The sequence below is a fragment of the Papaver somniferum genome, chromosome 7, assembly GCF_003573695.1.
Source record: "Papaver somniferum cultivar HN1 chromosome 7, ASM357369v1, whole genome shotgun sequence".
NCBI lineage: Eukaryota > Viridiplantae > Streptophyta > Magnoliopsida > Ranunculales > Papaveraceae > Papaver > Papaver somniferum.
Genome location: NC_039364.1, coordinates 8,320,469 through 8,333,046, shown reverse-complemented (window position 1 = coordinate 8,333,046; position 12,578 = coordinate 8,320,469). Strand labels below are relative to the sequence as shown.

The following is a 12,578-nucleotide window of genomic DNA, read 5'->3' as shown; positions in this document are numbered from 1 at the left end:
TTACTGGTTTGGTCTTATGTTCTATGAGTTTGGTCAGTGCGTTTTGCTATTTTCAATTCATTGTGCTTTAGTCTTTTCTTCTGCTCGGGTGAAATGCAGAATTTTGGAAATGATTTGCTTTCAAAACTTTAATTTTGTTTGCTTCTAAATCTTTAACTCTTGAAACTTAAATTTTTGTTTTCTTCTAAATTGTTGTTTTGTTACATTTAAGTTTTTGGTCCACGAAGATAAAGATGAAAATGGATACATATACATCAACTATCCAGCACACTTATCAAACAGAAAAGTCTGATTAAACCGAAATACAGGATATACCGCCAAAGAAAAGTCCGACATAGCCTGGAAAAACATGAAAAATTTCCCTCTCCAATCATTTCGCCGATCTTTGAACTGAATACCGATCAGGTGATAGGATATGGGCCCACACCTTAAAAGCAACCCGACCGAGATTTTGAATGTGGATCGGTGAACTGAATCCCGATCATAGTCCAGTTTACCTATCGCCATATACCTATCAACAGACTGTTTAGAACGTTTCCCGACCTCCCTTCCCCAAATTCCCTTGTATAGGGAGAGAGAAATTGGGTTTGGGGAACTCCCAACCCCATTCGATTTTGAAAAAAATTTATTAATGAGAAAAGGGAAACGGGCAAAAAAAAGAAAAAGAAAAAATTTTATTTCGCAATTCCCCTGTTTAAAGGGTACAAATTCCTCATTGAAGATAGTCTTAATTTGCCAAAAACAAATAAAAATGGTCTTAATCACACACAGCAAGGAAACAAGTACAAAATTAAAATTACATTGTAACAACGTTCTTAGTTGGCATCCGAGCAACAAGTTGGGCGTCAACCCCTTTTTGAATAGCAACACCCAATTTATGAAAAATAAAACTACCTAGTACAATTGAAAAGCGTTTAATTTAAACTGCACCTTATTTTCCCAGAAATGATAAACATACCGATAGTTCATCCCGACGCCAAATCCCGACCGAGAAAAAAAAATATTAATGGGCCCAAACCCAGTCTCCGATGGGCCCCAAGGGCTGCGTGTATGTCGGGGTTTAAATCGGTGGCTCTATCATTCCTCCTTATTTTCCTCGGTCGGAAAATGATTGAATGATCGTTACTTGTTCCTTACAGTGACATCGGCATCTTATTAAAATATTACAGAAATTTTCTTATTTTATTCTTCCTTGATTCCCTCTGGTGTACTCATTTCCTAATTCTGCATAAAGCTTTTTGAATGCCAATAATTTCAAATATGTTTAGTACTAAAATTGATATAATTGATCCTTACAAGGACAATAATTATAGATCAGTACAACCATAGGCATAATGTACATGCACTGCATACCACTAACTATATTCCTTTTAGGAAATTTCCTACCTACCAAATTTTTATTCTCGCATGAGCAGTATTTGGTAACCAATAATTTTGTGACCACATAACCTCAACAACTAAGGATAGATGATATTTTGATCTCGCTTAGTTGTCACATGATAAAGATAATGTTCTTAAACTTCTTCTTCTTCTTCATAAGTATTCAAAACTCTACAGTACAACACATAACAAACTCCCAATTATGCAGTGCCTGACTAACACTGATATTCATAAAAATATCCAGCACCAAAAGAATATAGTTTGGCTTACACGAACTATGATTTCAGAAATTCTTTTATGCCTAAAGGAACCATAGAGACGGGTTGTTCATTTCCTTCCATAAAAGCCAACAAATGGAATATATCTAGTGAATTAAGGACCTATTAAGATAAGGTGACTCATTTTGTTGTAGTGCATATATATCCTTATCTATCTTTTTTAAAATTTAGCATAGTCACATCGATATCGCATCACATTCACTTTGCATGGACGTGCTTTTTAGGTTAGATGCATGCATATCCCTATAGCACCAAACGCAAGAATATTAGTGAAGTTAGGAAATACGGAGTATTATTCTAGACGGATCCTATTCTCTGATCTACTGATCTATATAGACTTTAGTTGATCACTCACGTCTCACTACCCACTTTTCTATCTGATCTCATGATTATTGAAGTAAGTTGGTTTAACTAGTCGTGCAGTTTGTTTGTTAACTTCTACTCCGGTTAAGATTTGTGGCATCTAATTTTACCCAAGTTTAGTATTTTCGCTTAGTTTTCATGTCTATTGTCTTACAGTCTAGAGATATCTTTCAGTAGGCCTAGAACGTTGGTTGGCTCAGGCCGGCTAAAGAGAGATTCAAAGCATTTTTCTTATGAAATCTCGTTCGTTAACAACTTAACTCCTCCACACCGGTTCAAATGTAAAATGTTCATGGGCCATGGATTTGGAGATCGTACATTCTCGTGGGATTTGTTGTTTGAAAAATGGAAAATGCTACACGACCCGCAGGTTGAATTCCTCGGGTTGTCCCGACAAATACAATGAATTGAAATCCCTTCCAACCTGATGATTTAGCCGCGGATGGGTTTAGTATGAGTCCCACCCCACTGTGCCTTCTCGAGACAATCTGCTTGATATAAATCATTTCTGTTGAAAGACGGAATAGTCGTGATAACAATTCAAATACAAATCATACACAAATTGTTTCCAAATGACTCATACGTCTCACACCCGTAATATTTCCATCTATTATTTTATAAACAATTCATATGTCCCATCTTAATCAGGGCGTTCTTGTATATACCCCATAAAATACTAACCATACCCCATCAGTTAGCTATGTTAGTTTTAATTTGGTTAACATGAAAATCAAGAAGTGATTTCAAAATTTTGATACTAATACCCCTTCCATAATTTGATCCCTATATACACATGCCAAAAATCCCTACATAATCTTTCTTTCTGCCAAATATAGAACATAGTATTTATTGTGAAATTAATTATGAAATTATATAATAAGAAACCATATTATAATGTATTAAGGAACATGGGAAACCCTAAGTAAATAATTACTCTATGTTAAATGTCATAGAGATCGGGAGGTCTGGAGATTGAGTCAATTTAAAAGATCAAATCATGTCTAACGGTGATCAAAAAAGTATGTCTCCTAATACATTTCTGCCAAACCCAAATCGAATATAGATCAAATTCACAACCTTTTATGAAAGTTCATCCCCGATTCCTACAAATAAAAGATCATACTGTAAGATCAAATCAAATTTCGGTTATCAACAGAGTTTTCTTTATGAATATGGTTTATGATCAAGCTGCAAATAAAATTAAGCTAAACCCACTTTCATATACTATTAACAAGAATTTTGAAACTTTTAAGATTCCAAAATAATATATGTTAAAAAGAAAATAACCAAATCTAGGTAGAAATTTTTAAGTGTGAAGGCAATTAATATGGAGCGTAAAGAACAATAGGAAAGCTTTTACACGGTTAAAGGGAAGAAGAACAAGATCCGAAAAAATTTCCGTTGATTGCTGACGATGGGTTTGTGTTCTTATTTCTATTTTGTTGTTAGGGGTAGGATCTTTTTTCTCATTGAATTGGATAGGTAGATAAACGTTGAAGGTATGTTTACGAGGGGGTACCGTTAGTATTTTATCGGGGTATATACAAGAACGGCCCTTAATTAGAGCCTTTGTAGAGTTCATTTGTGGATGAATAAGAATCTGATAAACTGGCTCAGGAAAAAGAAATGATAATAGTTTTGAGAGATTTGAGTAACCTAAAAAACGAAGAAGCAGAGTCCTTTGAGCATTTCACATCGTGTACGCGAAACAATGAGATTTTTTCCTCTTATGAATGTGTTTTTGTTTTCAATCCGTATAATTTATTGGGGGTTTTTGTTTTTTAATATCTAATTAACAAGACATGATCTCTAGTATGTAAATGATCGTGGTTAAGATAAAGAATGATATGTTATATACCTTTTGATTAATAAGATAGATAGTGATACTAATTAAGATGATGATTACTTCGTTGCAGTGGCGGAGCCAACTTTTAAGTTTAAAGGGGTTAAAAAAAGTTGATAAACTAGGTGGACTAAAATATAAAAAAATTAGAAATCAGGGGGCTAAATTCTAAATACTAGTGGACTAAACGTAAAAAACTAAGATAACAAAAAGCTGAATATGGATTTTAGAAATTTTAGGAGGGCTAGATCCTCCGCCCCTGCTTCATCGTAGACCAAACTTATAAAAACCAACCTTCCATGTTTTACTCATGGGGTGTATCAACTTATAAGCGAGGATATCAAATTCCATGCAAAACAAACTTATTTTTGCAGTAAACAAACTTATTTCCGTGGTTTGTTTTGGTAATGCATTTCACTAATTTATTCTCCAGAAATAATAATAATAATAATAAAATAATGTTGGATACATATATTTTCTTAAAATTAGTGCTTAAGATAATTCAACATGGACTTTATTATTGTTTCTCCCGCAGATCTTGACTACCATTTGGTGAACGTGATGTTAAAATCAAGGGTACGTTCCAGGAAACAATAGATACCGATATATACTGTAATAATTACTCGCAGCTTCATTTGCACAGGTTAGCATGTCAGTCACGTCTACGTCGCATCACATTAACGTAATTAGCATGCACTTGCAATGTTGTTTAGGTGAAGACGTGAGTGATATGCATTTTCCAAATTTTATACATATATAGGACCCGGGGGAGAATATTCATCTTCATCAAGAAAATTGATTCCAAAGGGTTCCTACTCTTGAATCCACTCACTTGGTCTATACATTGACCACCGTTGACCAGTCATTACACTTCCCCACCTCTCCTTAATCACACCCCACATGCAAACAACAAACGAAAACTGCTTTATTTAAATTCCACTTGCAAAATGATTGGATGTTCATTACTTGATCGTGCATTTCATCCTTTTCTCCAAATGATTGAACGCTCATTACTTTGATCACTAGTTTTTGGAATCCGAAAGCATTTCAGGGATTTTCGGATCATGACATTCATTTTAAATAACATCTAAATGGATTGTGTACAGTACAGCCAGACGACTAATGATATATTCACAATTGTAGATAAGAGAAACCAATGATATTTCTAACATTGCAAATGAGAGGGGGTAAAAAAAATTGCTTCCTATAAATGTAAACTTGGGAAGTTTATAGTCAATTGATGTAAACTAGCATAAGTGCATAACTGGCTCCATTTTTGTCATATCTCGATTGGCCCCTGGTCATCTCACTAGAAGTAATTTTTTGATTTCTAGAAAGCAAAAAATAAAAAGTCAGTTTAGTTGTATAATTTTAAAACGACTTCCAGAAATAGTAAATTTAACTTTTTGTGAAGAGAAATATCCTGGCTTCTGATTTCTGCTTCTGATTTCTGCTTCTGATTTCTATTTTTGAAAAAAACAGAAGTCAGAAGAAGAATTATATCCAAACGCGCTACAAGGAAGTAGTGGTCTAGGTGCGTATATCCTAGCAGAGGTATCTTCCCCTATATAAACCAAACAAACAGGCCCTTAATCCTTCCTCCTCCTCATTTCCATTATTCGAGTCTCTTCTATTCCTCCTCACTTCCAGGATAAAACTGAAGTCTAGACAGACTAAAAACCTTCAATTCTTCTTCTCTAAATTCTTCTTCAAATCAAAAATCAAAATCACCACAAACCCATTTCTTCAAATCAAAAATCAAACACACCCATCATCGAGATCTAATCAAAAAAAAAAATGGAGAAACAAACATTTATAATTGAAGCAAAAGAAGCTGAATCAATGGCAAAAGACTTAGGTTTTGAAACTGTTGTTCAGCTCTTACCCTCACTAGTTAAATCTGCACAGAAGCTAGCAAGACCACCAATTTCAAAGTTCCATGTTGGTGCTGTTGGATTAGGATCTGATGGGAGGGTTTATTTTGGTGGAAATCTTGAATTTCCATATCTACCTCTTCATCATTCAGTTCACGCTGAGCAATTCTTGATTACTAATGCTAATATTAATGGTGAGAAACCTGTTTGGATTTCACATATTGCTGTTTCTGCAACACCTTGTGGCCATTGCAGACAATTTATGCAGGAAATTAGGAGAGGTACTGATATCAAAATCATGATTATACCTGCTGATTATAATGGAATTCAAGATTCTGATTTGTGTTTTAATCCATTGTCTTCTATGTTGAGTCATCCATTTGGTCCTCCTGATTTGCTAGAGAAAGATCATCCTTTATTGTTGGAGGCACATAATAATTGTTTGGTTCTTGTTGATTCTGTTAAACGGAATGGAATTCTAAATGGAATGCAGGGTGAGGATGAGGAGGTTTGGATTCAGCTTAAGAATTGTGCACTTGAAGCTGCAAATAAGTGTCATGCTCCATACAGTGGGTGCCCATCAGGTGTTGCTTTAATGGATTCTGCAGGGAAGGTGTATAAGGGGTCTTATACGGAGTCGGCTGCGTATAACCCGAGTTTGGGACCCGTACAATCGGCATTGATTGCTTATGTTTCTGGTGGAAGTGGTGGTGGTGGTTATGAGAAGATTGTTGCTGGAGTTTTGGTGGAGAAAAAAGGAGCTGTGATTAGGCAGGAGAGTACTGCTAAACTCCTTTTGGAAGCCATTTCTCCGAAATGCGATTTTCGTGTTTTTCATTGCGATTCTTCCATGAATTAGGTTGCTATGTGAATATGGGTATGCTCAAATTCATGGTTAAGTGTTATTTGAACTGAATTGAAGACAGGAAGGGTCAAAATTTGGTTGATCCATATGTATGATGCTCTCCATGTTTCCTCTTAGTTTGAATTACCATGTTAAAAACAATAATGTGAAGAATTATTCATGGAATTGAAGAATGAAAGAATAGACCAATTGGGTATTCGATACTGTAATTTCTGTTAACCTACTTTAATGAAAAGAAAGTCCACTTTCGGTGCATAGTTTCAATCTAGTTTATTCAATGAAAGTTTTGAAGTTTCAGTGTTACTGCTGTACAATTGGTTATGTGACAGGCAAGGCCAATGTTCCGGTGGACCATTTTGCAGTTGATATCCGGTTACATATCTAACTATTCTTTGCAGACAGGCTACAGCAATTTTAAAGATTGCGGACAGGCTACAGCAATTTAGCTTTGCAGAAAGTTGAGAGCCTACAAAGGTACTTTAAAAAAATGCATTATTTTCTTTGCAGTTGACATTTAAAAATGCATGCTTTTTGCACAACTTTAAATTTTAGGCAACTAATGATAGAAACATGGTACTAGTCTAGAACCTTTCCACATGCGAAAGCACTTGGGTCCTAGTTAGTGCGGAGCATTCTGAGTCAGTATTCCAAAAAGAACACCAAATTGCTTTTTTTCCTTTTCGTACAGGACTAGGAAAAGTTTGCATTAACAAGTGATGATTTTTCTCTGTAAGTTAGTGAGAAAGATGCAAAAGAAGCTTTAGAATATATTCAAATTTATGTTCAACTTGTTAGCCAAATAGCTGAGTAGAAAAAGTGCAGTGGGCCTCTGCCAACTTGCTGGAGCGCTGTGATTCGTAGCAATCTGTATGGTATCTAATCACAGTGCACCTGTTGTCGCAGAGCCTCAAGCTTGCTTATTGCGTCCAAAATTTGCTTTGGACTGCTCCTTTCCTCAGATTAAGATTGAAAGTGATTGCCTGCAATTGCTTAATCTACTTTAAAAGTCTATGGCAGTCCCCTGGAGAACAGGGAACCTATTAAGAAACATCTTTGCAAATCTGTAGCCCTCTCAAAACTTTTCAATTTCACACACTGCTACAGAAGCAAACAAATGCTTCCATGTTCTCCGCAAGTTATGCTTGCAACTATCTTACCATCTTTCCCCCCTCCTCTTATCTTTGGTCTCTGACCTCAGATTCTGTTTCTGTTTAGTTCTGGTTGGCCAGCAAAATGAAAAGGAAAAACTGAGTATACAAAAGAAACTAACTGTACTGACAGAAGTGAATATTTGAAACAGTGCTTATCCAAGATATAGGAAGACTACGCTCTCTTACGAGCTTTAGTTTATCTACAAACGGACTCACTGGTTCGATCCCTGCTTCTGTGGGTAAATTGAGAAATTTAGACATTTTTTATATCTTCTTGCAAATGAATCAACTGGTTCATTACCAATAGGAATCAACAATCTTACACATTTGAAACTGATGTTTTTGAATGAAAAAAAAAAATCTGGTTATTTTACCTCAAAATTTTTGTCAAAGTGGAAAACTTGAACAATTTGTGGCATTTCATAACCATTCCACTGGTTCTGTACCAAGAAGCCTTAGAGATTGCACCAGCCTTATACATCTCGAGCCTTCATTTAATGAACTGATAGATAATCTAACAGTGGCATTTAACTTGCATCAACATCTGAATAGGATTGGTCTGATGGTCAATATGTTGTCTTTTGAACTCTCAACTTTCAAAAGACTGGGGACAAGCTTATCTTTTGCAGCAACATAAATTGCTTATTATATTTGGTGTGGCCTACGGATACTAATGACCTGCAGCTTATTTTCTTCAGAATGCAATAACTGAGAAGAGAATTCAATATTTTTCTTTGGTTCATTAATTTCATTGTTTTTGTGGTGCAGGTTGGACTCAGTACAAATGGAGCACACAGTCAGTAGATTATAACCCGGTCATGTATATGTTATCATCACTCAGAAAACTAAAATTGTTCATCATCTGTTATTTGCAAAAATGTTACAACAAGTAAACGTTGCCATTGCTGCTCTGTTAGTTCTGGCATTACTGTTGGTTTCATCTTCGAATGCATCTGTCTTTGCTTCTCGTTCTTTTGTTTCTTTAACTTACAATATACAACTAGTTGAAGAAGAAGTAGATGCTCTTTTGAAATGGAAATCATCACTTATTAACCAAAATCATTCTCTTCTCTCTTCTTGGAAGGTGAATTCTACTGCGAGTACAACGAGTCCATGCAAGTGGTATGGAATCAATTGTAACAGAGAGGGAAGCGTCGATGAAGTGAATATAGCTGGTTTGGGTTTACAAGGTACGCTCCATAAATTCAATTTCTCATCTTTCTCCAACTTTGTTAGTCTTGACTTGAGCAGCAATGAACTCTTCGGAACCATTCCATCCCGAATCAGTATTCTTTCAAAACTCACCCACCTTGATCTTTCCTTCAATAAACTTTCTGGACATATTCCACCAGAAATAGCATCTCTCACAAGTCTGCTGTATTTAGACCTTTCTCAAAATCAAATTAGTGGATCCATCCCTCGCGAAATTGGCAATTTATATTCTCTCACTGATGCAAGGTTCTACATAAATAATCTGAGTGGTCCGATGCCTTCTTCTATCTGCAATCTGACTAACTTGACCAGTATATCATTTTATGAAAATCAAATCTCGGGTGTCATTCCTCGAGATATCGGAAGGTTAAGTTCTCTTACCTTCTTAGAATTGTCCACCAACAGTCTTAGTGGTTCAATCCCTGCTTCTTTAACCAATCTAACTAGTCTGGACACTCTTTACCTATATAATAATCAACTTTCTGGAATCATTCCTCGAGATATAGGAAGGCTACGGTCTCTTATAGGCTCTGATATGTCTACAAACAATCTCAGTGGTTCACTTCCCGCTTCATTAACCAATTTGATTAGACTAGACGATCTTTCCCTTAACCAAAATCAACTTTCTGGTATCATTCCTCGAGATATAGGAAGGCTACGCTTTCTTACCACCTTTGATTTGTCCAGAAACAATATCAATGGTTCAATCCCTACTTCTATATGCCGCTTGGCCAGCCTCGCATGGTTATCAGTTTATGGAAATCAACTGACTGGCACCATCCCTCGAGATATTGGAAGGTTAAGGTCTCTTACCATCTTACAGTTGTTCCAAAACCAACTTACTGGTTCAATCCCTGCTTCGGTGGGTAATTTGAGAAATTTGACTCGTCTGTCTCTTTTTCAAAATCAATTAACTGGTTCACTACCAATAAAAATCAACAATCTGACACAGTTGAAAGTATTGGATTTTGCTGAGAATAAGCTTTCTGGTTATTTACCTCAACATGTATGTCAAAGCGGAGTGCTGCAAGAATTTTTGGCAGGTTATAACTACTTCACGGGTTCCATACCAAGAAGTCTTAGAAATTGCACTAGTTTAAGAGTACTCGGAGTTGAAAACAATAATCTGTTAGATAATATAACCGAGGCGTTTCACGTGTATCCACATCTATTTAGATTAAATGTGGCTTTCAATATGTTCTATGGTGAACTCTCAAAAAACTGGGGGGATTGTCAGAATTTAACAGCCATATCTTTCACATGGAACAATATCAGTGGCAAAATACCATCTGAAATTGGAAAGTTGAAGAGTTTAAGTGCACTATATCTTACTTCCAATAATTTAGTAGGGGAAATTCCTGAGGAGTTGTTCAAATTGTCTTCATTGATCTATTTGAGTGTGTGTAATAACCAACTCTCAGGTAAGTTGTCTTCTGCGGTTGGAATGTTATCCAGCCTGCAAGATCTCGACTTATCGAGAAATATGTTCAGTGGACCAATACCCAAACAATTAGGAGAGTGTTCAAAGTTACTATCTTTGAATTTGAACTCAAACAATTTCAATGGAAATATCCCACCCCAGATAGGAAACTTGGATTCATTACAGATTTTGTTAGATCTTAGTTACAATGAGCTGAGTGGAGAGTTACCGTCAGCTCTCGGAAAATTAAGCAAACTGATAAATCTCAATGTATCTCATAACAAGCTTTTTGGCTCAATTCCATCTTCATTTGATCAAATGCTTAGCTTGACCACTGTCAATATTTCCTACAATCAACTGAATGGTCCTCTTCCAAACATCAAGGCCTTTAAGGATGCTTCCATTGATGCTTTCAAGAACAACAAAGGGTTATGTAGTAACAACTTTAGAGGTTTAAAACCTTGTAATTCTCCAGTTGTTATTGGGAAAAAAGAGCCCAAGCATAATAAACTCGTGCTAATAATCCTGCTTCCTTTGTTTGGTTCGCTGTTTCTTTTATTCATACTCCTCGCCATTCTGTTTCGCCTTCGACAAATATCAGTAAGAAATATGGCACTTGGAAATCAACCTGGAGTTACCAATACCGGAAGAAATTTGTTTTCAATTTGTAATTATGATGGGAGAATAGTGTTCGAAGACATAATTGAAGCAACTGAGGATTTTAATGCTAAATACTGCATTGGAACAGGAGGATATGGGAGTGTTTACAAAGCAGGGCTGTCAACAGGTCAGGTTGTTGCTGTGAAGAAACTTCACGTGTCAGGTGAAGATTCCGAGATATTCGATATCAAGTCATTTGAAAGTGAAATTCACGCACTGACAGAAATCCGACACCGGAACATCGTGAAACTTTTCGGTTTCTGCTGTAATCTTGAAAGGAAAATCTCATTTTTGGTTTATGAGTTCGTAGAGAGGGGAAGTTTGAAAAATGTTTTATGCGACGGGGAACAAGCAGTGGGGTTCGACTGGATAAAGAGGTTAAGATTCATAAGGGGAACAGCTAATGCACTTGCTTACATGCACCACGATTGCGTTCCAGCAATAGTTCACAGGGACATATCTAGCAACAATATTTTGTTGGATTCTGAATATGAAGCTCATGTTTCTGATTTTGGTACAGCGAGAATTTTGAAGCCAGATTCATCCAACTGGACTTCACTTGCAGGAACTTACGGATATGTGGCTCCAGGTATATAATCCTACAGAAACTCTTATAATCTGATTGTTACTGGTAGCATTTTTTTAAAGTAAAAAAAGTAAATACACATGTCCATTGCTTTGATTAATTACAGAGCTTGCATTTACATTGAAGGTCACCGAGAAGTGCGATGTTTATAGCTTTGGGGTGATCATATTAGAAGTACTAATGGGAAGGCATCCATCTGAAATCATCAAATTACTCTCCCAGATACTTCATTCGTCTTTGTCTTCGAGTAACGTGGGGCAAAACATAAGGTTGGGAGATATCTTAGACCAACGCATTGGAGCACCGCCTGCTGCTGTTCAGAATGAAATAATGTGTACTGTGAAAGTTGGATTTTCATGTTTGCATGCTAATCCCCTTACTCGGCCAACTATGGAAGAAGTATCAGCGGAGCTATCACGGTCAGCGCAGAACAACACATCTTTGCCCAAGTCCTTTGAAACTATTACTTTAGCGTACCTACTCATGTTGTAATAAGGATTCGTTTTGTGTCGCACTAGTACAGTGATATATTTTGAGCTACAACTTCGATTGTTCTATTTGTTGTGTATGTGAAGGAAGAATTTTACTCATGTCATGTGCTGCTTGTGCATTCATATTTCCATATACTGCACTCATTTCGCAGTTCTTTTAAATCTCAGGTCCTTTCATCTTTCCCCAGACCTTCCTTAATAGTATCTCCAGGCACCATATCTGAAATATACAAGAATGTGCTTTGGGGGTACTGAAAATTAAACAGTTACTATTCTTACAACTGAACGCCCTAAGTTCATTTCTAAACTTCTTATGCCTGGAAGTTTAGTCAGTTCAGTACAAATATTCTGTTAAAGTGATAAGCATCCGGAAATTAACATCATCTGAAATTAAGGTTTTTGATAACAAATCTGGCAGGATTACCTATAACAAGTGTATTAATACATTAACCCTG

At 36.2% G+C, this 12,578-nt stretch overlaps 2 protein-coding genes across 9 annotated transcripts; both read left to right on the top strand.

Annotated features, from left to right (window-relative positions):
* Positions 1-5,450: 5,450 nt before the first annotated feature.
* On the top strand, positions 5,451-6,860 carry LOC113295165 (cytidine deaminase 1-like). The gene has a single exon (XM_026543522.1). The coding sequence runs from the start codon at positions 5,662-5,664 to the stop codon at positions 6,595-6,597; it is 936 nt and encodes a 311-aa protein (XP_026399307.1). The 5' UTR covers positions 5,451-5,661; the 3' UTR covers positions 6,598-6,860.
* Positions 6,861-6,958: 98 nt separating this feature from the next.
* Positions 6,959-12,213, top strand: LOC113295164 (MDIS1-interacting receptor like kinase 2-like). 8 transcript variants are annotated; one of them, XM_026543518.1, is made up of 4 exons: positions 7,545-7,993; positions 8,523-8,643; positions 8,839-11,635; positions 11,739-12,213. In XM_026543518.1, the coding sequence occupies exons 2-4, from the start codon at positions 8,632-8,634 to the stop codon at positions 12,122-12,124; spliced, it is 3,195 nt and encodes a 1,064-aa protein (XP_026399303.1). In that variant the 5' UTR covers positions 7,545-7,993; positions 8,523-8,631; the 3' UTR covers positions 12,125-12,213. The 8 variants fall into 8 exon arrangements, with proteins under 8 accessions (XP_026399300.1, XP_026399304.1, XP_026399303.1 ...); XM_026543515.1 differs by lacking the exon at positions 7,545-7,993 and adding an exon at positions 6,959-7,077 and having other exon boundaries at positions 8,523-11,635; XM_026543519.1 differs by having other exon boundaries at positions 7,543-7,993; positions 8,523-11,635; positions 11,759-11,916.
* Positions 12,214-12,578: the final 365 nt, after the last annotated feature.